The sequence below is a fragment of the Drosophila erecta genome, unplaced genomic scaffold (genome assembly GCF_003286155.1).
Source record: "Drosophila erecta strain 14021-0224.00,06,07 unplaced genomic scaffold, DereRS2 tig00000092-arrow-pilon, whole genome shotgun sequence".
NCBI lineage: Eukaryota > Metazoa > Arthropoda > Insecta > Diptera > Drosophilidae > Drosophila > Drosophila erecta.
In genome coordinates this window covers 19,702,713-19,728,385 of record NW_020825207.1, presented here as the reverse complement: position 1 = coordinate 19,728,385, position 25,673 = coordinate 19,702,713, and the positions used below count along the sequence as shown (strand labels likewise).

Here is a 25,673-nt window from a genome sequence, read left to right as displayed (position 1 = left end):
TGCTCATTGCTGCGTTTTTTGGCTCACAGTTAACAGCTATTTTTGGGCAGAGGGTGCTGTTTATCAGAACCGACGAGTGCTTGACAACCCTAATGGGATGGCGAGGGCTCGCTCCCCGCAATAAGTTAATGTGTGCTAAATTGTGGTTAAACTACGTAGCAGCTTTGTGTTGCGCGTGTGTGCGTGGTATTGCTAGTCCGTCGTGCCAGCTAACAGTTCGTGTTTCTGCTTTAGAGGGCAGCTGCAGTTGTGCCCCCATGTAGGTGCTCGTGCATGCGTGTATGAGTGGGAACGGAAAAAAGGAAAATGCAAAGGCATCGCTGAGCCAGAGGTCAAAAGTGCAAACACAGAACTGCTTGTGGAGTGCAAGGCCGAAAGCCAGGAGTCAAATCGACTGGGCGCCACATAGTAAAAGAAAAGATAGGGGACAACATTGCTGCCTGGCATCTGCGCACATAAGAGAACATGTGCATGTACATACATATGTATGTATGAACGTTTCCTTGCTGATAAGCAGCGGGAGCGAGAGAGATTTCGCGTCAGCTGTTCATTGTTTTGACTGTGTGCGGCGCACAGGTTTTGCCTGGGTCGCAGCTTCGTTCTCCGATCAGTTCCGTTTGTGGAATGAAACCGCTCGTTCTGCGCTGGCTTCTGCCCACTTCGTTGCTTTCCATCCTATACGCGTGTGTTTCCGAGCGCTTTTCTTTCGAGTAGTTTGGGCTTTACTATCGGTCCAAGGAACTACAAGCGGCTACTGACGTATCGTTCTGACGTCCATTTCCCCAGCCAACCCCGCCGCGCACGTGTGTGTGTGAGATTATTGTTATTATTGTGCTTTGTGACGCATATAACGGCAAAAGCGGGGTGTGTTTGCCATTAGAGAAGTTTCGCTCCGGAAAAAGCGACAGGTGTCGATGACGGAAAGCTGAAGGTGTCGGGCATTGTAAACAAATCAAAATACATATTTAAAACCGTGCTAGGTCTCTGTCAAAAAATCGCGTCAGTTAGTGAGTTATTTAATAGAATGACAAGAACACACTAAATGTGTAGAGAATAATTAAACGTGCTAATCGCGAAGCAAGACGAAACATATTTTTTTAAATTCAAGTCTCAGCCACCGTTTACATATTTTTGATACGTGAATTCTGTTACAGAACGATGGAAAATCCCCATCCAAATGAAAAAAGGGCCTGCGCAAGCTTTTAATAGCCATTGCTACGCGAGAGACATTAAAAAACAATTAAATGTGCCCTCGCCATCGATATAATCAGCAACCGCCAAACTTATTAGCTCAACAGTGAACTATTTGCTTAAGCATCCTCTGGCACCTGTTGAAAATGATGCTAAATAAACACGAGGGATACCAACGCACAAGCCAAATGTTCCCCCACCAGCAGCACCAGATGCCGCAGCTGCATCAGCAGCCTCATCTTCAACAGTCGCTGTCCCAGAACTTCCAGCCACTGCAATACGGAACGGGAGTAGGTGCTTCGGCGTCAGGGTCCGCCGAGGCCACGGCAGACCTTCTCAAGGCTGAGCGGGAGTCCATACACTCCGGCCAGTTTATGGTCTCGCACTTTGAGGCCGAGGAAGCGCAGGACGACCTGGAGGATGACGGCGAGGTGAAGATGCTTGACCCCGAGGACCCCGGTCTCGGCAAGCCGGGCGAGCCAACCAACACATGTCGCGACGTGCAGCTGTACGTGCCCCAGACAGTGGCCCACTTTAGCGCCATGGACCAGGAGGGCGACGAGAGCAGCATGAGCATGGTGACCTCCCATCTGGAGATAGAGACCTCGCTCACCAAACTCTTCAAGTGCATGAATCTGGCCTACAGGTGAGTTGAAGACTCGAACACTGGGTTACCGAAAAACTATGAAATGTAGTTTCCCGCTTGTTCACGCGTTTCGCGCGTGATAACGCCAAACTGGCCAACGAAAATCCAGCAACCGAAAAAGCTTGGACCGCTTCGGCACATGTTGAGACGTGACGTCGCTGCTCGGGTTACTTTGGCCCCACATTGCCTCAATCGCTCCTCCACCTCTTGCACCCTTTACACCCCTCCTTTTTGGTGGTACTTCTCCCATTTCTGCAAGCGACAGCGCAATCATAATGGAAATATTAAAGTATTGTCAAAGCTATATCAAAATGATTTCGGAGCACTTCATACTGTTTTAGCTATGGAAAGCAAAATTATAAGCAAATTGCTTACAAGATATTATTATCTGAGAAGACTTTGTCAACTACAAATCTGAATTATTCAGTTATTATTTTGGTTTTTACATTTTTGAAAGAGCTAGAAAGAATATGATTTAAAAAAATGTTATGAAGAAGACTTAAATTTTAAATTTATTCGTATCACCCTCTTTGGGTAGTGATGGGTATAAGTCATAATTAAACAGCATTCGACCATTGTCTTTTTGATCCATATATAATATGGATAATAATAATATATTGTTCGTGTCTACGATTTCCATACATTTTTCTTTACCATGCGATTTCACAGTTGTTGTTCCCTATGGACGGACGGAATTCCACATAGTGACTAAGTGCGCTTTGGGGAATTACAATATTCATATACACTAATATTCATTGGAAGGTAGCGGATAAAATAAAGAGATTTTAAGCTATATGATTAAGGACAAAAAGCGGTAAAAGTGAATTACTACTATTTTCAAATTTTTTAATAAAATACTCATTGATTGACAAATCATTTTAAAAATGCTCAGAAACTGAGAACCGGTCGAAAGATATTCTCAGAACAAGATTTTAGGGAATTTTTTAAATTACTCCTATGGGAGGTTGGTTTGTATTTTTGTCTATTTGCAACAGAACTTTATTTAAAAATCCATAAACATGTTTGTTTTCTGTTAAACATTTCAATATTCCACTTTTGGAAAAACCCCGATCGCTTAGCGGGAAAACATCTATAAATCGCTTAATTTCCTACGCCCACAACTTCTGAACACCTGGGTATTGATGTTGCTATATTTTGTTGGTGCTTATACTTCCTTTCTATGCTTTTCACGGTTTTTTTTTTCTAAACAAAAAAAAAAACAGATTAAAAACTTTTAATTTCGTCATCCACGGCTTGGAAACATTTTGGATAAAAACTATTGTATTTATTACTGAATCAACAACTAGGATAGTGAAAAGAATAAAAAAAAGTCAACAAATACAATTAATAAAGCATCTATAGTTTTTTGCACACATTCACACTATTTAATAGATGTTTTTGTTAAGTCAGATACAAATGTAAACAGATGCGCATATGTATATAGGTTGATTTTAAAAAGATTGCATCTGGGTTGGGGTTGGGGGTCAGTCTATTTTAATAACATAATCTGCGTATTGATTTAATAAAAAAAATGTATTTGCTTTGTAACAGATAATGTAGATATACAAATTTCCATAGTATAAAGAAATTCATAAATTATTTTTAAATTTTCAGTCAAAAACTTACATCACCTAAATGGAATCATTTCAAAGGAGTACGACTTCGGTGGAAGGACAAAATTCGCCTGAACAATGTCATCTGGCGTTGCTGGCACATGCAGTGTGAGTATTATATTAAACCCTCAAATAGTATGCTTAAACTTAATATCATACAGAAAAAAAAAAATTTAATCAAAAGAAAATTTGGCGAGGGTTTTCCAAATGCATAATAAAAATGTGGAAGTAGTTGACCTTACCTTGTAAAAAACATGATAAGGCATGATTTATTTGTCTAGGCTCATGAGATTGCACCATACAGAATTTTTCCCATGTTATGATCATTGTGTGTGGTCACGATTGACCACCACCGGCATTGGTAAAATATTCCTAACACAAATAAACGAATGTGATGAGCATTTCCTTGAAAAGCGCTACACGTGCAAAAGACTCAGCAACGAAAACAATTCAAAGTGAATCAGAGAGCCATGGTCACCCATAAGCTTTTAAAGCACAAGTTATCTTCTCATCCGCTCTCGCTTCTGAAGCTGTTGCTTAACATTTCGCCATTGTCGGCCAAGAGTTGTCATATGGTTTGGCCAAATTCTAGGCATGATCCCCGTCGAGCTGACTGGATGGGAGACTGGATGAATTGGCGTTGCCAGGCGGGCATCGCCCGACTTCTCATTCGCCTTCGCCACTTCGGTTTCTTATCATGGTCTGGTCGGCTGTGCCGCTGGCCCTTATCATAGTCTGGACCCTAGCCGATTGTGGTTTCATTTTTGTTCATTCCTGGCTTTTGTTTTTGCCTGGCGTGTAATTAAAAGCTGAACATATGATTTCGGCGCTTCTACATTTTACAGACCATCCGCTCGATCGTCTAGACAGCCTCGTAGTTTCCCGCGCACTCTAGCCGCGGCGGGAGTGTGGCGCAGTCTCAAAGGTAAATGACATAAAGCATAAGTCAGGCAAACAGCGAATCAGTTTGATTATGCATTCAGCTTGTCCATCCAGTCGGCCGACAGTCTGCCAAAGTTTTCTGCTGATAGTATTTCCAAAATTTTCCGTTACATCATTTGTGCGAGTGGGAGGACGGCAGCCCTGTGTTACAAAGACATCGTGAGGGCAGTGATTATCTCTTCGCTCTTCTAGAGTCGGCGACAAAGGCAAATGGAAATTTTGTTTGCCTATTTATAGGTAGCAACTTCAACCGTCACATCAGCAAATATCGTTTTGTCTTTAAATTAGTACTTTAATCTTTGTTATTATCTAAGTTTATATACCATACGCTTAAGATAATCCTAATATGTGAAGATCCTGGATAGATAAGGGGAGCATAGAATCTGTATCGATTCCATATATGATCATTTTGCCTGCGCTTTTTTTGTTTGTGTTAATCGTGACTGTACCATATTTTAAATGAATAAACACGAATTTCCGTAGAGTTCTATTGACTCGCAAAATTAGTCTTCCGGATTTTCGATGTCTCTAACGAAATCTTGGTCAACAAAGTTTATAACTCTGTGGAAAAATACCTCATTTCTTTCTATAAATAAACCAAGTCTATTTTACCATATACTGGCATGAATATAAGAAAATGAAAAAATTGCCTATATTTTTTATGAAAAATTCATAGACTAAAGTCTTTGCATTACAGGGACTATGTTATGTCTAGTCTGAGGTACTTGTTTCAGTTTCTGAACCCAATTTCCTTCGGAGGAAGTGTTTTCATTTATTTTTAAATATTTCAGTTATATGTGTATTTTTTTAAATCTGACAAAAAATTTGACCGTTGTGTTGAAAGTTAAATATGCTAAAGGTATTCAAACAAAAATGCATGGATTATAATTTGTTTTCGACTATAAATTTCACCTAAATAGTATCACCTATAAATTTGCTTCATATTATAAATACTTCAACTGATTCGTCAACTATTTTTTGTTTTACTATTTTTCTTGGTATTAATATAATTTTGATACTGCAACTTTTTTCTTTACTCCTGTTGTCCCGTTTTCATGTAATTTCTATAAATGCTTGTGACATTAAACATAAAAACCTCTTAACGGGGTAAAAGAGATCAAAGTGACACACTTACAACACGGGAAATTTTCAATATTTAATAGGATAACATTTACAAAAAATTTAACTGCTTTCAAATTTTTTTTTTTTTGCAGTTTAGTCTCGAGTTCGAAACTATTTATAATATTTGTAATACATTTTTTAAAAATAATTCACAACATTTTAAATCACAAATTAAATTTTCCGATGTGTCTTTTATTTTACCTTGCTAAGAGGTGGCTTAATTTAATTTCAGAATTTTTAGCATAGTGAAATGACAATCAAGTTTTTTTTTAAATTATGTTTTTATATATTAAAATATCAGAACAATTATAAACAATTTTTTAAAATTTATTTATTTAATAAAGATTGTCTTCAGCCCTTTTACGATTATGAATCCGATTTTTTAAAAATTTTCATCCAAAAACAGGTTTACTTTTGCGTTTATGAATTCTTAATGTACCCTCTGCTGACACAAAACCTCTAGGGTATTCTTTGTTTCCTTATGTCCAAAAGTTTCAAGTAATATTTAACAGCAGTTTGCTTTGTTAAACAATTGTTAGTTACGTCACAGCTCTACAGATAGTTGTTAGGACGAACCACTGGTATAATGACACGTGTTTCTGACACATTTTGTCATCTCTGGGGAACTCACTATCTCTATCTATCCCCAGAATCTTATCACGTCGTTTTTTATGTTTTCCATACTAAACGGTGTTTGTGTGTTTTTTCATTTTTGCAGTCATACAAAAGCGCAGAACCCCGGTGTGTCAATTTGCGTCGCCGCTGGACGTTGACATACATAGTAATCCTCAAGTAAGTACCTGTAGATTTAAATATTGCCAACTGAAATCCTTTTAAATAATTTGGTTACGCGGAAAGGCTCGTAGTACATTCTAACAATAAGGTTATTTTATGTAAAATTTATTTCCTGCGATTATTATTTAATCTTTTGTTATTTTAAATCGATTTAATAACGGTAATATATCCCTACATTGCACTTAGCACAAACTTATTGTGGGAAAATACGAAATCTTTTCCTTAACTAAAGATTAATCTGAAATGGATTTCATAGTTGTATAAATAGTTATATCGTATGTGCCGAATCACAGCGGTCATACAGACATATGGGCGGTCATTGCTGATCGACTAGACTAGTAATCGTGATCAAGAATGTATTTGCTTTATATATGGGGTCGGAAACGTTTCCTTCTGGGAACTTCATTAGCTAGCGACTTAATGACTGTTAATGATACATATTAAGTCTTTTTAATATTTATATCCGTTTTTCGTACAATAAAAAGGTATACAAGATTCGATGATATATATATATATATATGTATATGACACAGGTAGAAAAAAGCGTCTCCGACCCCATAAAATATATATCTGATCCGCTAGTGATCCTGATCAAGACGATACATGTACACTTCAAGGCTCTTTATAACTGTTATACTCCTTTGAATGAATCTAGTTTTATACTATGAACGCATATTTATCTTCCTGAAACTTTAAAATGTATTTAGAATGTATTGGCATATTTGTTGATAAAAATATACAACAAATATTATAATATTCAAGTTTTTGCTGTTTGACCGCGTATTGATAGTGTGCATGGCTTCAACTCGAATGAAACTGGAGTATCGTAGGCTTCATTAGATTCTGTGTATATCTAGTAAACTCAATTTTTCATATAAGGATTGTACCCAAATTATTATAAATTTCTTAAAAAGTATGTAACGGCAGAACCCGACCTTATAACGTTATATATTCTTATATATATTGAAAGTACTTGATCAGGATCAATACCCGAGTCGAACTGGACATGTCCGTCTGTTCGTATGAACGCCTCGATCTCAGAAACAACACAAGCTAGATTGGTGAGATTAGGCATTCCAGATACAAAGACGCGGCGCGAGTTTGTTTACAAATGTCGCCACGAACACTCTAACGCCATAAACCGCACAAAACTGACAGAATGCGATATTTTTCATTTTTTTATATACATATGTATTTTGTAAATTTCTATAAGTTTGCCAAAAAACTTTTTGCCGCGTCCACTCTACCAAAACTGTCACGCCCGCACTTTTGAAAAAAGTTAAATTTGTTTCTTAATTATCTGATAGTCGGGGAACTCGACTATAGCGTTCTATCTTGTTTTTTTCTTTTGTTAAAGTTTGTAATAGAGATCTTTAAAATTGTGTGTTGCTAATGGTGGCTAGTTAACCTATATATTCGCCCCTTCTGCGTTATAAACTTTTAACACTGCCACTACCCTTTCAAAGGTGTAAAAAGATGGAACTTCGGCACTTAAACTTTTACAGATAGTCTTATTAAGTTCCTTAATCGAACTTCCTCAAATCTGTATGTGTAAAACCCGCAGGTTTGTAACGCACTTCAACGAACACGAATGAACCCCTTTATTTTTTAAAGAGAAAATTCATATTATTTATGAATAAAATCGTAGCGGTTTCCAATATGTATATTCCCATATGTTATAATATACATAAAGGCATTTCATATCCCATATTTTTTGCTCCAGTCATGGCTTACAAAATTATACCCGCTACTCGTAGGGTAAAGGTATACTAGATTCGTAGCGGAAAGTAGCGGAAATTGTTTTTCTTGATGGTGCCACGCCTACAAATCGCCCAAAATTGGCACGGCCACAATTTTAATAAATGTTTGCTTTTCAATTTTCTATCGATATGTTAAAAATATTTTGGGCACGGCTCATCTAACTCCAAAACTCCCACGCCCACAATTGTATTTTTCTTGCCTATTTCTATCACTATTCCAAAAAGAATGTTGAACTTTCTCGTTCGCACTCGTTCGCACTTTTCTATCGATATGTTAAAAATATTATGGGCACGGCTCATCTAACTCCAAAATTCCCACGCCCACAATTTTGTTTTTCTTGCCTATTTCTATCACTATTCCAAAAAGAATGTTGAACTTTCTCGTTCGCACTCAAACTAGCTAAGTAACGGGTAACTGATATACTTGTATATAGCGTTCTCTCCTGTTTTACCACTATAAATGGCATTGATTAGTCCACTTCGTATCGATGCGCATCATAAACGGGGTTACTTGTGAAATGTGGCGCACGCCTGGATTGGTATCATCAAAACACTACTCTCCGCGAGAGTAGGAGGCTTACGCTGCTAGAAAGAAAGGCATCACTCGATAGCGGCGTGATCGTCGCACGATTGTCGTACGCCATTAAATACCAGGGTTAGATACGGCTTGGACCCCATGGTCCTACCGGCTACTCTCGGGCGGATTCTCTTTAGCGACAAGTGATAAGAGCAGCGGGACTTTTGTGGTGTTATTTTTAGGTGCCATGAACCTATTGGAGGGGGGCATTTTTATTTTTAAACTGAGATAGAGCTTAAGTACCATAATGCATAAACATTTTTTTTGTCATCGTTTAACTATTTGCCATGGAATTATTTTATATTTTAATTCTGATACGTTTTTTCATTTTAAGTTTGTAATCAACCAAAGTAATATCAACCAAAACAAGAGAAAACTCAGCAGTCGAGTTGCTCGAAAATTAAACATTTAGGCGGTTTTTGGGGGCGTGGCAACTTACGCAGTGCAGACATTACTAGAATCTCAACTTTCTAGCTTTTATAGTTTCCTAGATCTTGACGTTCATAGGGACATGGGACACTAGGCTATTGAAACACATCAAAAATAATATACTTTATGGATTCGAAACCGTTTCTTTTAGCTACGAGTAACGGGTATGAAATCTTCTTAATGAGGTAACCTTCAACACGGACAAATTCAGTTGTTAAATAGAAACATTATTAAAATATATTACAAAAAAATTAAAGAAGTATTTAATTCTATTTGATTACAATGTCAGATAGTTTGCAGTTCAGTTTCGAAATCGAAACTATTTTTATTATTTACAGTTACAACATTTTAATTCAATAAACAAAATTTTAAATCACGAAATTTTTCATTAGAAGGTCCCAAAGTCTCATTTAAATTACCTCGCTAAGAGGTGTATTTGTCTGATTTCAGACTACCTTGACAAGAGGTAATGTAGTTTTTGAATAAATAAAAGCAATTATAATATATATATATTATATTAAATATAACATAAAATATTAGAACAATCATCAACCATTAAGAATCCCCCTTTAATACCATTTTTTTCAATTCAACAAAAACGAACTTTTTTTAATGTTTTGTATGGTATTAGTTGATTTTTATAAAATTTCTAAATTTAAAAAATTAACCTTACAAGTTTTGGTATGGTTCAACATTTACTTAAAAATATGTAAGAATTGTATATATATTTTGTTATTCTTGGTTAGAAATAAATCCCCATTTAAATTATGCTTTGATTGGAAATAAAATCTTTAATATGTGCCATACACCAAGAGTTTGATAATTCCAAGGGTTACAAGGAAAGCCTTAGGGTCGTAAATAAAAATAACTCCGAAATGTTTAGTTAGTATTTTCTGAAAGTATTCTACTTTATATAGTACTGCTATATACGAACAACAAAAATTTATTTGTCGACTTTTCTGAAGATATTTTATTTTATATTATTTTTATATTTTCATTTTTTATATGATGATTTTTATAAATTCATTGTATATGTGCTTAGGACAATACTAAGTAATGTAATGGATTATGCTGTTAGGTAGAGTGTATCTCTTATTGGGGTTGTTTTTCAAGAATGTTGTTAGTATTGTTATTGGTTTTTGGGTTTTGCGAAAAACTCTTTTTAAAAGACGTTCGTGAATGTAATATTAATGAACGTACAATTGTCTTTTTTTAAATGAGATCTGAGTTTCGGAGTTCTAATTTAAATGGGTTGCACAAAGTGACCTATATTTTTTGCAACTCCTTTACATTTGATCTTTGACAGACGTTCGATTATGTCAGAATATTACTTAAAAAATATTGCTTTTGATTGGGAAATTTATTCGGATTTCTTTTCTCATCGTGCTTTTTCTTTATTTTATAAACCACACAGACTGTTGTTCTTGAAGGAAAGTACTGGAAACGGCACTCAGCTGTAATTAAAGCCGAATACAGAAAATGGCGTAGAAACTATCGGTCGAAGGCTACGGGGTGCTTAACATATGATTCGGTAAGTGATCAAAATTTATTAATAGACTTTGTAGAATTCTCCATCTCCTTAAATTGGACCAAAATAACCATATACGTGAAGATTGCCGTAAATAGCTAAATCAATAAGAAAATGTAGCTATCAATTATGCCTTTGAAATACAAAATGTACCTTAAACAAAGTGCTTTTATCCAGAGCGAAAAATCCATAAGCGGTTAGAATGGGCTGCCGTCGAAGGTTCTTGAGTAAGAATTTTTCAATCTGGGATATAAAAATTATAATTATCTAATGAAAAAGTTCGTTTTTATCTAATAGTGATGTTTTTCCTACTTTACTTGCAAATGTCACTACTATTAAGCAAATGCGAAACATAATCCGCTTACCATTCTATCCAAACCAGTTCCGGTTCTAGGTACTTTTGTCAGGATCTTTGCTGTTTTATTTGCCTGCAAAAAATTATGTAAGCAATTGTAAATGTTTTCGTAAATAAGTAAAAGTTTACTTATTGACCCGCAAAGAACTCACTTCCTCTGATATACCATTAGTGCGTAGCATGAGAACTAACATAACCAGCCACGGAGTATCCCAAGTAGAGGAGATCAAGAGCATGATCAAGCATTCGTCGGAGCCAAATTTGCCCTCTAACACGGTACTAATTAAGAAAAATGGCCCCGAAGGAGCCATCAGGAGCACCAGGGCTACAATCGGCAGCATAAGTATGCCGAAGCACTCGTTCATTTCGCCGCCGCACGCTTTCAGGATCTGCTGCCTGCCTCGAAGACCAGAGGCCAGATTGCCCTGACAAAGCTGTTGGTTGTAGTGAATCAATCCCGCGGTCATCACTTGCTTAAGACTAACAAAGAATATCAGCAGTAGGCAGAGAACCAAAAAGGTGTAGATATAGACCACAATACAAAGGGCCATCGGAACTGTGGCTAGTCCAGCGCGAGTGTAGCCATGGAGATAGTTGCCGAAACAGAGGATCGTGAGCACGCCGTAAAGTATTATGTTGTGCAGAAACTGTTGGTCTGTGCAACTGCCTACACAGCTTCTGTTAAGACGTAATAGACGTTGAATCAAATCCCTGTGTCGATGACGCCTCACATACAAAATCACATAGACCACGAACAGCACCAAACACGTGCTGCGAAATATGACGGCCTCGTAAAAATTTCCCGTCCTGTTGTAAATGGCTATGTGGAATCGACTTGGCTGAAGGAGGGCAAAGACGAAGCAGGCCGTCGTAGAAACTAAAATACAGCCAGCATAAGCGACGGCATAGCGCTCGCTTCTGGATGTGGCCACTAGTTGACAGTGTTCGGAATCGAAATGCCAGCACATCAAGCCCATGATGTGAAGTAGAAGGAGATAAAAACGTAGGTCCCGGCAGACGTTTGACATTATACAGTTGATGGTTCGCTGCGAACTAACAAATGTACTGAATTCATATCCAATTTCATTGTTGATTTACACGATATGACACTGTCAATATGTTCAGGGTAATTGATTAGTTTTGCTGTGTAGCCTAGGAATTTATTTAATTGCCTCCCACACCTTTCGGAGTCCCTTCTTCTGATACACTGACAAGAGTGCTGGTGTCCATTTGCTTGAATCTCTTTACACCCTATTCTTTTTAGAGAATGTGATGCCCTCAAAGCGTTTTTCTGTTAATGAAGGCTTGAAACATTTGTTCACATTAAACCCAGTACTTGTTGAGTGATATATATTTCGCTAAAAATTATTTTGCATTTTAAGTGCGGTTTGTGGGCGTTAGTGTTCGTGGCAACGTTTGGAAACAAACTCGCGTTGCGTCTATGTCTCTGGAATGCTTAATCTCAATATTGTAGCTTGTGTTGTTCCTGAGATCGAGGCGTTCATATGGACAGACGGATGATCTTGATGAAGAATACATATACTTTATATGGTCGGAAATGCTTTCTACTGCCTGTTACATACATTTCAACGAATATAGTATACCCTTTTACTCTACGAGCAACGGGTATACAAACAAACAAAATATGTATCTCTCTGAGTTCCGCAGTAATAGTTTTGGCCAGAAATTAATTATGTTCAAATTTCTTATAGTGATAACAGTAAATTAAGTTCAATAAATACATAAATTAATTTTCATTGTTTTGATTTACGTCGAGCCTTCATTTTTGAATATGCTTTGACTACGATTTTTCAAAAGAAAATTTATATGAAATTAAACTTGCCGCAGTTTAACGCTGTATAAAGCACTAATTCTAGCGTCTACAAATAAATTTTGAAAAATTTTTTTCATTTTATTATTTTGTGCCCAAATCTCTAGCTATAAATTTTGAAATATTTCGTTCGCACTCCCACCAGCTGAGCAACGGGTATCTGATTGTCGAGGAACGCGAGGTTAGCATTCTCTTGTGTTCCGTTAATGGTGAAAAATATAACTGTTAAACCTTTACACACACCGCACTGGTTTTTAACATAGAAAACTACAGTTATTTTAAAAACAAACAACAATGCAACGGTAGTACACAACTTTACTAACCTCCTTTTGTACATCATTCCTGCCCATTGCCAAAACCAGCAAAACTATCCAAGGCAGGCTCCAAAGTATGGCAGTTAACGACATGAAGATAAAACGCCAATTCTGAAGAAATCGTCCTTCAAATATAGTGGATACCAGATAAAACGGCCCAGAAGGGGTGATCAGCAGAATTAATCCGGTTACGGGTAAAAGTAGCAAACCAAAACAATGATTGATCTCGATATAGCTTAGCCGCATTACATTGTTGTATTTGCAAAAGTTGTCATAGAATTCGCGACTCTCCGTGCATGATTTAACGTTTATAAGAAGTACTTGATTATAGTATTTTAAAATCGAAAGTAATATTTGTTGTATACAGACAAACAGGACAACCACCTGTCCGAGAATAAGGTAGGAAAATCCGTATTGAAGCAGATAAATAGGAATCGTGGTCAAGCGAACACCCGCTGTCCAGTAACCGTGAGCATAGTTCAGCATGCAAATGATTAGTAGGGATAAATGTGTAAAATAATAAAAAGCAAATCTTTCTTCTTCTCTGTGACTTCCAGAGATTTGGTTAAAACGTAACACGGATTGCAAGAGGGTGACGAATCGAAAACGTTGTATATAGAGCTGAATGTAAATCAGCAGTGTAACAACGGAACTTGACCTGATGTTGATTAGGGCATAGCAGTTGCCAGTGCTGTTGTGTTTTCCCATAATAAAGTGACTGGGATAGTAGGTGCTATATATGATCAAGCTGCACGTGATTCCCACTACGCACATCAAATAAAGCCAGGCACTGCGCTTCTCTGAAGCATTATCCCGGACTATGCACTTCTTAAAGTCGATACTGAACTGCAGGACTCCAAGCCATCTCAGGGTTCGTAGCTGAACCCTCAACTCTTCAAATGCGTTGCGCGTCATTTGGTTTGCGTCAATCAACTAATCACTAATATTGTAAAGCAGATTAATTTATTGTGTTTTCACAAAAATATATCTAACAGAAGCACTTCAGGGACTTGCTCTAGTAGTTCGTTGTTTACATATTTGCCTATCTTGCTTAGGATAAACACCCCTAATGGATTAAGTCTTGGTGTTTAAACATACAGTAAGCGTAAAAATATTAGTTTTTCTTTCTCATGTACTCGAATGAATTATTATATTGATATCATATTTTACAAAAACATTTAAAGCATTAAAAACGTACTTTGCTTACATTGGCTTACATTGTTAAGAACTGGCAATCTTCGTAATAATACTAGAGAGTCGAGGTCCCCGACTATCAGATACCCATTACTCAGGTAATGGAAATGTCGACGTTTTCTGGAATATCGGTAGAAAGTGGGGGAAAAAAAATTGTAAAAAAAAATTTTTTTTTGAAAGTGTTTCAGAAACATTTTAGAGAGTAAAAGGATATACTAGATTCGTTGAAAAGTATGTAACAGGCAGAAAGAAGCGTTTCCGACAATACTATGTATATGTCTTCTTGATCAGGATCAATAATCAAGTCAAAGTGGCTATGTCCGTCTGTTCGTCCGTCCATCTGACCGTATAAAAGCCTCGATCTCAGGAACTATAAAAGCTAGAATATTAAGCTTGCAGCTTCCAGAACCATATACGCAAGCCAAGTTTGTTTCCAATTGCTGTCACGCCCACTCTAAAGCCCCGAAACCGCCCAAAATTGTCACGACCACACTTTCAAATAGAATTTTGATATTATTTAATTTTTTTATTAGTCTTGTTTTCTTTTCCCCAAATATTCTGATATTCCAGATAATGTTAAAATTTTTCGTTCGCACTTCCATTAGCTGAGTATTTTTTTTTTTTTTTTTTGGTTTGTATGTATTTTAAATGTATTGAATCCTATCAAAATAATTGTTTCATCTGTTTTTCGTTGTGAATCTCACGACGAGTGCAGAATAAACCAAGGCACTTAAACGTTAGAATAAACACTCGCAACTCAACACCGAGTAACCTTACGGAAAGTTACAGCCCGACAAAGTTGCGTATCTATTTCGTCCTTTCAATATTAACGGAACTTTACTAAAAGAGCATCTAAGCATAGGTAATTAAGTGTCAGAATAATTTATATTATATATGTGTGAAATCGGAACACAGCTGACCTTACAGGCCCTTTAAAATTTGTATATATTAAATTATTGCCCATATATATACGTCAACTATAAGTGGATCGAATTAATTTAAACTTACCTGAATGGTAACACGGTTACTCATGAAGCTAGCGGCGCACGTCATAAAAGTTGGCGAAAGCCACACAACGTTTGTTATCAATTTTAAAACGATTGATTTGTTAGTCTGAATAACCATAGTCAGATAAATTACTCCAGTTACATCAAGCGAGGCAAACATCCACGACAGCCAAGCGATGAACCCGTAGACAAGACTGATCTCATCATTGCAGAGCAGCATCAGGCGATCATGCATCTCCAAGCACGCGCGTAAACGCAGACGGTTGGGGCCAGTCTTTTTGAGGTCGGCCAATTCCTCTATAACTGCGTTAATCTCCAACTGATTCCATCTGAGCACCAGGCGTATAATATGCACCATGCAAAAGTATGTGCCCATTGTAAAACTAGTAACCAGATATCGTAAAGGAAATCCCAAGGAGGTAATGACAAAAAATCGAGGAGCATCCGTCAGCCATTCGAATACACACGTCTTGATGAAGTTAGCCATGTAGAGAAGATTGGTTGCAATAATTAACCAAAACAGACGTTTGGGGAGAAGTAGGCGAACATTAGCCAAGTGCCTCCGTCGGTAAAACTCTATTTGCCTGACAATTCGCAGATGTGGGGCTTGCAGCCAGATAAGCCACGCATTCTGGACAACCAGTATACCAAGGGCCATCACCATAACAAGCCGATCGAAGTGGTTTCCAGTCGTGGTAAGCTCGCTTTTGAAGCACCTGCGCCAATATGTAAACATGACGAACATGCAACCAACTAAGTAGGCTTGCAAGGCAAAGTGAACTACGTAACAGAGTACGCTGCGACGCAACCGGAACTTTTTTTTAGTGGAATTATAATCAATGCAGAATATCCCCAGATATCGGCAAAGCCGGTAGTAAGCACAGAGTTCACCCGGTTGGAAGTCCATATCGAATGATTGATGAACTGAGCTGAACCGCTATTTTTGTGGATGACTTCTAAATGCCAGTTTTTCGTAGAGCACCTCGTACCTAAAGTATTTGGACAACTAAGAACAAGCGAATTTTGCGTTGGCCTGATAATTATGAATAATGTCTATAAACAACGTAACATAAGTACTTGAAGGCAGATAAATCTATACAATTTTTTAATACCAATAACGATCACACGAACATAATATATTCCTGACGAAAGCTTAGTACCGATTTCGATAAACGAAAAATAAATAAGTATCACTTAGTCCTTACATCTGATTATAACACTTTTCATGTTTTCATTGAAAGGACGGTCAAGCGTTAACATAAACTATGTTTAACCTAAATTATGTATGTCATTAACGACTAATGGTAGGTATAAAATAGAAGAGCATCGGTCTCAGCCAACAGAAAATGAGAATCACATATTGCTTGAATGAAACCCCTCTAGGTTGCTGAAGTAAAATATTTATATATACTGTATGACCTGGAACATAAATAGAAACAGTAGGACTTCACCATAAACGGCAATCAGTTCTCTTTGACCCAATAGCAGGATTTCATCGTGGGTTCATAAACATCCTTACACTTCAGCCATTGAGATGGAGCTGGACTTTTCTAGGCCAACACCATTCTGGCATAACAGGTGAATTGAAAGTTTACCAAAAAGCACCAAGATACAAATCCCAGCAAAGTTAGGGCACGGCACAACTGCATATTTGTCAACCAATTTATGCCAAAACAAGATATAATGCTATATTCGAGTTCCCAAAGAATCTGCATTCTTTTATAGTTCCTGAGATCTCGACGTTCATATAGACGGATAGACGGACATGGCCAGATCGTCTCGGCTATTGATCCTGATCATGAATATATATACTTTCCATCGTCGTATATATACTATATATGTCGGAAACGCTTCCTTCTGCCTGATACATACTTTTCAACTCTACTCTCTTTTTTACTCTACGAGTAAAGGGTATAACTATTAAATTTACACAATTCAAGCAATATGAATTCCGTATAAAATCGAACATCTAGTTAGTTCATCCTACCTATGCTTATGTAGGACGCATTCATGTTATTTGGATTGTAATTATATGATGCTTCTTACTCATATAGAAAAAGGGTATACTATATTCATTAAAAAGAATTTCACTGTTAAAGGTACACAATCACATACAATCAAACATGCTGCAATCAAAATATTAGTAGTGCCCACAGAGGTTCTCAAACAATCAAAAAAAAAAACTTCTAAATGTGTTAACATTTTTTTTTAATTTTCAATGAAACTTAACTCATAAGAGGTGATAATAATGAAAATTGACTTTGGATAAGTCATAAGACTTTTCAGAAAGAAATGAAAATGTGAAATTGGATCGGTCAAAATAATAATAGTGCATGTTTTCAAACAGCATCACAGCCAAGTAAAACATTTTAAGTTTAAATTATTTAATCTATGTAAAGTCCTGCTATGTAAGTCCTGCACAGCACTGCGAACCACTCTTTGGTGAGTTTACTTGTTTGCATTGGATAATTGTCCTGTTGGAACGTCCAAACAAGTGGCATGCAACGAAAATCTCGCCCAAATCATAATCGATGATCCACCGTGCTTAACCTTTCCTGAGGTATATTTCGGAAATAAAGCACATAAGGGAGGTCGTCTAACAAACTGGCGAGAGGCATGGCCTAAAAACAAAACTATCTTGGACTCATCCGACTACAAAATATTTCCCCACTTCTCCAAAGGCCAATTCAAGTGGTCTCTTGCAAACTTCAAACGTTTGGCTGCATGTTTTTTTTGGTAGTGAAGGGACTTTTTTTGGACTTCATGAAATGAGACGCCTTCTTATTGTTTCCAAACTATTTCATTAGGATTACAAATTTTATTTAGTGCCGCAGCAGACGCGAAAGGCTCGATTCTTGCTTGTCTTGCTAAGCGGTCTACTGACCTTTTGGTCAATAACTAGTCAATAACATTTCTACTCATAGTAGATATAAATCAGTTTTTTAATGAGTTCCCGCCTTTCGAAAGAACAGTGCTTACCACGCCCCTTGGACTCGGTATTTAATATCAATAACGGTCTAATGTAATGGTCTAATAATGAGTCTAAAATTGGTGGGAACTGTTAAAAAACACCCAAGATTCTTGTAAAATACCAAAAACCTGGCTAAATAGCGATTAAATTTAATTATTCTTGTCAATTTATCTGGCGTTACTATTATTTTGACTGGGTCATACATGTGAATCTTTGAAATTAAAGGCGAAAAAGAATGTAAAACAAGAAGAGAACCAAACAAAACTTTACATTCTTAGAGAATAGAGAATTACAGTTACTTGTGTAAAAAAATTATTTAAATTTTTGAAGGAATAGAAGAAATTATGAGAAATAACATGTTGCTTCACAGGCAATAATATTATTTTGGCCGTTTTAACCTCAGAGATAATATATAATATATTATATACTAAAAGATTTTTATTCAATCAAACAGTTACGTTTGTTTTTTGTTTTCCTAACGAGTCTTTTCTACTATTGTTTGAATATCCCAATTTTCCTCGTATCTGATTATAGTTGACATCGACTAAGGAAATCTCTCTAGTGTCTAATCTAAATGATTTTATACATTTTCTAATAACAACTTCTGTATCTTAAGCTATATAAATGTTCAAACAAAAATTATTATATTTTATTCTATTCCAAACACATACGATTCTTACGAATTTCTTTTAAATAAGCAGCTTTAAGTTAATTAACATTCACTAAAATTATCCTTTTTACAGAAAAGTGAATTGGACTTTTTGGAATGGTCGCCACTGAACGATAGGAACTTAATGCCAGACGATTGGACCACAGACACTTTATTCTCGGCTATAAACGTTCCATTCCCGTTTCCTGATTCTAGGGAAATCGGTGCGTAATAATAGACAAAAATTTATAATACATCGCCAAAGTCTAATGCTAATCATTTCTCAGCGCGCGGCGCGGGCATCGCAGACTTTATACAGCCCAGTCTGGGTCCCTTGCAACCGAATTTAGATGACATCGACATTAGTTTTTCAGGTATGAAGAGTTGTTAATTTTATTAAAGATGAAACACTCCAAAACTTTTTTACAGACTTGATTCCAACCACACGCTTGCCTCCAGTTCCTGAAGAGGGAACCGACGCTGAAATGCTCAAGAACGACGAATATTGCCTGTCAGCGATTGTCGGGGCTCCTCATACGTTGTATTGCAATGATAGCATAATGGATGTAGTAAATAGCAGTAATAGTGGCGCTGTAAATGTGGATGCAAGCATGCTGGAGCTCAACACGCCCATAAATAACATGTCGTACAGTGAGGTAGAGCAACGATTTTCTGCTGCACGTCAGGTGCAGCAATCCACCAATGATTCTCAGCTTCTTGGAGACCCGAGTTCAATGTCCGGACGGATACACGGAGGCAAGCATTTCGGAACTTCCAGCGCAAACGACAACAGCAGCAATAGGTGCGTTATTAACGGACGCGTGGCCAAGAGCACTCAGCGGCCATTCCGACGCGAGCCTCACAATTACGACAAGGCTCAGCCCACATTGCACCAGACGAACCTTTATCAGCAGATGTTGGCCGAACAGCAGAAGAACCAGCAGCAGCAACACGTGGTAGTCCCTTCTTTTCAGGCTCCCCAGCAACAGCAGCTCGCTCAGCAACCCTTTTCGGCCCAGGCGACAAACGCCTTCAATAATCAGAGTTTTATAACCAGTTACGCGGATAACTATCAGCAACAGCATCAGCAGCAACTCAACGTCAAGGTGGAGCCTCTACATGCAGATGTGCTGTCATTACTAAACGACAATGCATACAACTCTATTGGCTACAAGCCCTATCCGCAATTTAAGAAGTCCGCCTCGACGGGAACTTTTCTGAATGTTCCCAGGCAAACGCAGCAGCAACCAAGTTATCTGCAGCAAGAACCCCCGCAAATGCAACAGTCGCTTCCCGTAGGCCTGGGCAATCAACAACTTCTGCAGCTAACACGTCAGCAGCAGCTTAGCAATACACAGCAACAGCATCATCAATCCACGGTGGCTAGCTTGTTGCAGCAGCAGCACCACCAGCAAAACCACCAGCAACAGCAACTTCAAACTGCTGTCAGCTCAGCCACATGGGTGTCGCCAAACACCATTTTGCCTAAAGAAATCTATCGCTCCAACAGCTTGCCACTAAATGTTTCGCTTAATAAACTGCCCGATGGTCGACAGCTGCATCATGAGCAGCCCTTTGCAGTGCCCAAGTATCACTCCAAGGGCAAGTCGAGGGTGCGCAGTAATTCGATGCACCAGCAACACACTTCTGTGGTGTCTGCAGCCGGAGCGGGAAGTTCTTCATTAAGCGCACATAGCTGCAGCAACCTGCTGGTCACCCAGCAAATGCAGCAGGCAACCAGCGATCCCATGCTAAACAGCACCCTGGCTCAATTGCTCACTTCGAGTAAGTAATTTTTGGTATTCTCTTAACAACTTGTGTTTAAATATTTACAATTTTAGATTCACGCCTGCAAACAGCAGTGGCGAACAGTTCGCCATCAAATTCATCTTCCGTTAGTGCCATAGCCACCACTACCAACAACATCAATGCGCCTCCGGTTCTGTACGCTAATGTCACATCACCGTTGTCGGTTCCGGTGCCAACACCGCAACAGTCACCAAAAAAGTCCGCCTCCTTGCCTATGGCTATCAACTCTGCACTGCACAGCCCCCCTCTAGGGAGCAAAATACACGGTTTTGGGCTGAGCACAGCTAACGTGGGCAGTAATAGCTTGAGTTTGTCACCGGAATCGCCGTTTCACGAGTCTCAGGATTCCCCACTGTCACCCACGACCAGCCTTAAATTACAGCCGAGAGACACGCAGCGTCGTGCTGGTCACATCCATGCCGAGCAGAAGCGGCGGTACAATATAAAAAACGGATTCGACACTCTACACGCGCTTATACCACAGCTACAGCAAAATCCCAACGCCAAGTTAAGCAAGGCGGCCATGCTGCAAAAGGGAGCGGACCACATAAAGCAACTGCGACAGGAGCGCAATGTTTTAAAGGATAAAATTGAAGCTCTGCGTATGGAGCGAGACGAGCTAAACAATTCGCTAACGTGAGCATGTCCCAAGACACCATACAGTCCAATAAATTAAGATATTATTTTTTATATTAGGCACCTTCACTCAATTTTGCCAGCTAATGGAGCACCTGTAACGAGGCAGGGTACGGAACATGTTCGGCAGCTTTACGACATTTATGTGCGATACAATACAATGAACGATTGGAAGTTTTGGATTGTAAGTAGAACAAGATAAAACTTTATAGTCGAGCCCCCGAACATACGTGTAGTCAGATACCCCGAACTTGCTCGAGGGGGAGTGCAAGGATGTGGGGATATGCAAGTGAAAAGCGACTTATTCCCTTATAGACCATGAGCTTAACATAGCGACGGTTACGTTTCATCCTTCCGACTGTTTAACATTATTGACCTTGGTTCACCCAAAAATCGTATTTTATTTAAAACATTAAAACTTATTAGATCTTGACTGTAGAAAATGTCTGTGTGTGGATAAAATGTTGCTACACCATCTCTATCCTTAAACCAAATACTATTCTAACAAATTCGATATATATTTTTGAAAGTTCAAGTATCAATATTTATAATTAATTATTGCTGTTTTCCAGTTGGGTCTGATTCTGGAACCTTTGCTTGCCTCTTACACGTCAACAGTCTCGAGTGCTAGTCTGGATGAGCTACGTCGGACCGCTTTCCTCTGGGTTGATCAGCACTGTTCCCTTATTGATCTTCGTCCAGGTAAAAAATTAAGCTTTTACTCAAATTAAAGTATATTAATATTCATAATTGTACTTTTAGCTGTTACAAATAAATTGAAGTACCTATCTATGCATACGGATATTGTATCGGATCCACCCAGTACCTTGCAAGAAGAGGTGGCCAAAGCCCTCCAGAATTCAAGTGGCCAACATCCAAATCTGCATGGCCCCTAACCGTTGGTGTTGATGTCCGTGATATGAATTTATTTAATTCAATCTTTATTTTAAAAAATAACTTCGAGAACTGTGCAGCACTAATTGTACAAAATGCCTAATAAGCATATTTTTATACAAGAAATGGGCAGCCGGCAACCAATAAATCCGCAAAGCAGCAATTAGTGCCTAAATTCTTGACTTAAGCGTATAATAAACTAACGATTTTACAAGATTTTGCGTCAGTGCTTATTATTGCATTTCTTTGAATGGGTATTTCTAGAACCTTGTACATAATTCATAATTCATAGCATTTATACCAAAATCAAATTGTTTTATAAATATTACGCCTATATATGCACATATGTATATATACATTCATATATACTCCGTATCAGTAGCATGGCCATGCCCGTTCGTCTGTTTGTATGTATGTCGATCTTCGGAACTTTAAAAACTAAATGATTGACATTAAGCATGGAGATATGAAAGATTACCATAAAGCTCCTAAAATTGTTTTAAAATGTATACGCGTTACTCATAGAGTAAAAGGGTATACTAGATTCGTTGAAAAGTATATAACAGGCAAAAGGAAGTATATTCTTGATCAGGATCAATAGCCGGCCGAGTCGAACTGAACACGTCCGTCTGTCCATATGAACGCCTCGATTCGAAGATCCATAAATGGAATGTTTTAATTAGGCACGCAGCTTCCAGAGATAAACTCAAACAAATCGCAGAAACATAGCTTGTTTCTATTATTTTTTCCTGCTCAAACACGTGACCACTTCAAATATCGCTATGTACCGCAAATAACAAGAGCGAAATCAACTCAAAAAGAAGAGCACAATAAAGTACCCTTATGAGTGGCTTATGCGCTAATGTTTTATCCACACACACTTCGTACATAATTAGTAATTTTGTTTTACATGCAGGAGCGATTCTTGTTTTAATTATTTTTTCCACCACTGTAGACGCAAGTTTATGGCAAGCCCACTCTAACGCGCACAAACCGCCAAGAACTGCCAAGCCCACACCTTTGTTAATTTTTCTCATGTTTTTATTAGTTTTGTAAATTTCTATCGATGTGCCGAAAACCTTTTTGCCACACCCACTCTAACGCACACACCGCCCAATTTCCACGGATGATCCAGAAAATGTGGAAATATCTCGTTCGCACTACCTCTAGCTGAGTAACGGATATCTAATAGTCGGAGGGAGAACTCGGCTATAAAATCCTCTTCTGTTTCGTTTTATTATTAGGCTTCCCAGTTTATATCGGAATACCAAAAATATTTAACTTTTGACATTTTTATCTGAATTTTGTTGCCTATTCCTATCGACTCTCCAAAAAAATTTTAAATTTCTTGTTCGCATTTTTTTTATTATGATTTCTCTTGCATAATGGGAGTGCGAGTAAGAGGTATCTGATGGTCGAGAGTTTTAACTATAGCTTTCTCTCATGTTATGAGAGAAATGTACATTGGCAGAAAGCACAGAATACACAATTGTGTATTGTTCAATTAGGCGTCAACTTTATAAGAGAGCAAAAAGTAATATGAGAGCAAAATCTTGAAATATGCAATTGTATTAGTCGAACAGATAGCGACGAACAATCAATAAAGCTGATGTGATGCACTTTGGCAAATATGTGCATTTGTGGACAGACACTACAGAAATATGGTTATCGTTGTTCTTTTATTTTTTTCCGCAGCTCTTGCTGTTGGATCACTCGTTTTGCTTCCGTTGGTCATTAGCGGTGGATGGCTGTTTGCATTGATAACCGTTTGGTTGTGGCAACGCAGACATTTCTGCCTTTGGCGACGTTTGGGCGTCCCCTACGTTCCGGCAGCTCCATTCGTGGGAAATGTGTGGAACCTTTTGTGTGGAGCCTGCTGCTTCGGCGATCAGTTTCGAGAGCTGTATGAAAGTAAGGAAGCTGCCGGCCGCGCCTTTGTAGGAATCCACGTACTGCACAACCAAGCACTACTTATCCGAGATCCGGCTCTGATCAAACGCATTTTGGTCGAAGACTTTGCCCAATTCTCGAGCCGCTTTGAGACGACAGATGCGATACGTGATACAATGGGCTCCCAGAACCTATTCTTTTCCAAATATGAGACTTGGCGGGAGACGCATAAGATCTTTGCGCCCTTCTTTGCTGTAGGAAAGGTGCGTCAAATGTACGGCCTTCTGCAAAAAATTGGACAGAATCTCGAGGCTCATATGGAGAAAAATCTAAATGGCGCAGAAAGTGTTGAACTGGAGGTCAAACAATTGTGCGCTCTCTTCACAACTGACATTATTGCATCATTGGCTTTTGGCATAGAGGCGCATAGTTTGCAAAATCCCGAGGCAGAGTTTCGTCGAATGTGTATTGAAGTCAACGACCCAAGGCCGAAGCGCTTGTTACACCTGTTTACAATGTTCTTTTTCCCGCGACTGTCGCACAGGGTTCGCACTCATCTTTATTCGGTAGAGTACGAACGATTTATGCGCAAGTCTATGAATTACGCCCTTGCCCAACGCGCAGAAAATGGAGAGAAACGCAACGATTTGATTGATATATTTTTGCAGTTACAGGGTACAGAACCTGCAGAAAGCATAGTCCATCGGCCAGACTTTTTCGTAGCCCAGGCTGCTTTTCTGCTTTTGGCTGGCTTTGACACCTCGTCTTCCACCATAACTTTTGCCCTGTACGAACTGGCAAAAAATCCGACTATTCAACATCGATTGCGGGCGGAGCTCCGTGCTGCCTTTCAGTCTAGCCATAACCAGCAACTGAGCTACGACACCGTTACCGGATTGGTATATCTACGGCAGGTGGTGGACGAAGTTTTAAGGCTATATCCGCCTACAGCTTTCTTAGACCGATGCTGCAATTCTCGAGAAGGATATGATCTCTCATCCTGGAACTGTGGATCGCCTTTCACATTGCGTGCAGGTACACCTATCTACATATCAGTATTGGGAATTCAAAGAAATTCACAGGTAATGTAATCAGACAAGTGTTTGGCAATTCATATTCTATAATTTTCAGAGTCTTAGTACTGGCCAAACCCCGAAATCTTCGACCCAGATCGCTTCTCACCCGAGCAACGGCAACAGCATCATCCCATGACCTATTTGCCCTTTGGTGCAGGACCGAGAGGCTGCATTGGGACACTTCTTGGCCAATTGGAGATCAAAGTTGGACTGTTGCACACTCTTAAACACTTTCGGGTGGAACTCTGCGAAAGGACTTCGCCGGAAATGAGGTTCGATCCCAAAGCCTTTGTTCTTACTGCTCATAATGGGACCTATCTTCGTTTTGTTAGGAGTTCTCTTTGAATTAAATGTTTCCCATTTTTTAAGCTGTTTAATGTTTATTGGTAATTGAATTTTTCAATTTTATGAGTTTTGTTTTTAAGGGAACAAAACTTTGCCAGT

General features: G+C 38.4%; 3 protein-coding genes across 13 annotated transcripts; 2 read left to right on the top strand and 1 right to left on the bottom strand.

Moving 5' to 3' along the window:
- On the top strand, positions 1–22,479 carry LOC6548903. Of its 5 annotated transcripts, none has more exons than XM_026981312.1 (12): positions 1–130; positions 1,155–1,837; positions 3,452–3,558; positions 6,233–6,306; positions 10,490–10,606; positions 19,019–19,148; positions 19,212–19,298; positions 19,354–20,709; positions 20,766–21,369; positions 21,430–21,553; positions 21,942–22,071; positions 22,132–22,479. In XM_026981312.1, the coding sequence occupies exons 2-12, from the start codon at positions 1,338–1,340 to the stop codon at positions 22,263–22,265; spliced, it is 3,363 nt and encodes a 1,120-aa protein (XP_026837113.1). In that variant the 5' UTR covers positions 1–130; positions 1,155–1,337; the 3' UTR covers positions 22,266–22,479. The 5 variants fall into 5 exon arrangements, with proteins under 5 accessions (XP_026837113.1, XP_001974042.2, XP_026837115.1 ...); XM_001974006.3 differs by having other exon boundaries at positions 1–259; XM_026981314.1 differs by lacking the exon at positions 1–130 and adding an exon at positions 259–331.
- On the bottom strand, positions 10,570–16,387 carry LOC6548904 (gustatory and pheromone receptor 39a). 3 transcript variants are annotated; one of them, XM_001974007.3, is made up of 4 exons: positions 15,306–16,387; positions 10,969–11,031; positions 10,757–10,846; positions 10,570–10,701 (listed from the first exon to the last, which is right to left on the bottom strand). In XM_001974007.3, the coding sequence occupies exons 1-4, from the start codon at positions 16,209–16,211 to the stop codon at positions 10,615–10,617; spliced, it is 1,146 nt and encodes a 381-aa protein (XP_001974043.1). In that variant the 5' UTR covers positions 16,212–16,387; the 3' UTR covers positions 10,570–10,614. The 3 variants fall into 3 exon arrangements, with proteins under 3 accessions (XP_001974043.1, XP_015012003.1, XP_015012002.1); XM_015156517.2 differs by lacking the exon at positions 15,306–16,387 and adding an exon at positions 13,113–14,018; XM_015156516.2 differs by lacking the exon at positions 15,306–16,387 and adding an exon at positions 11,111–12,053.
- A 1,188-nt stretch (positions 22,480–23,667) lies between the features above and the next one.
- On the top strand, positions 23,668–25,606 carry LOC6548905 (probable cytochrome P450 6t1). Of its 5 annotated transcripts, none has more exons than XM_026981316.1 (3): positions 23,669–24,719; positions 24,822–25,235; positions 25,293–25,606. In XM_026981316.1, the coding sequence occupies exons 1-3, from the start codon at positions 23,925–23,927 to the stop codon at positions 25,572–25,574; spliced, it is 1,491 nt and encodes a 496-aa protein (XP_026837117.1). In that variant the 5' UTR covers positions 23,669–23,924; the 3' UTR covers positions 25,575–25,606. The 5 variants fall into 5 exon arrangements, with proteins under 5 accessions (XP_026837119.1, XP_026837117.1, XP_001974044.1 ...); XM_026981319.1 differs by having other exon boundaries at positions 24,024–24,174; XM_026981318.1 differs by having other exon boundaries at positions 23,668–25,188; positions 25,285–25,326.
- Positions 25,607–25,673: the final 67 nt, after the last annotated feature.

Coding starts and splice junctions, on each gene's coding strand:
- LOC6548905 (XM_001974008.2), top strand. CDS start 23,925: ATGGTTATCGTTGTTCTTTTATTTTTTTCCGCAGCTCTTGCTGTTGGA. Junction 25,236..25,292: donor GAATTCAAAGAAATTCACAG/GTAATGTAATCA, acceptor TCAGAGTCTTAG/TACTGGCCAAACCCCGAAAT.
- LOC6548904 (XM_001974007.3), bottom strand. CDS start 16,211: ATGGACTTCCAACCGGGTGAACTCTGTGCTTACTACCGGCTTTGCCGA. Junction 11,032..15,305: donor GTAACCGTGTTACCATTCAG/GTAAGTTTAAAT, acceptor AATTTTTTGCAG/GCAAATAAAACAGCAAAGAT. Junction 10,702..10,756: donor ATAAAAGCACTTTGTTTAAG/GTACATTTTGTA, acceptor TTATTGATTTAG/CTATTTACGGCAATCTTCAC.
- LOC6548903 (XM_026981312.1), top strand. CDS start 1,338: ATGATGCTAAATAAACACGAGGGATACCAACGCACAAGCCAAATGTTC. Junction 10,607..19,018: donor GGTGCTTAACATATGATTCG/GTAAGTGATCAA, acceptor TCCTTTTTACAG/AAAAGTGAATTGGACTTTTT. Junction 21,554..21,941: donor ACGATTGGAAGTTTTGGATT/GTAAGTAGAACA, acceptor GCTGTTTTCCAG/TTGGGTCTGATTCTGGAACC.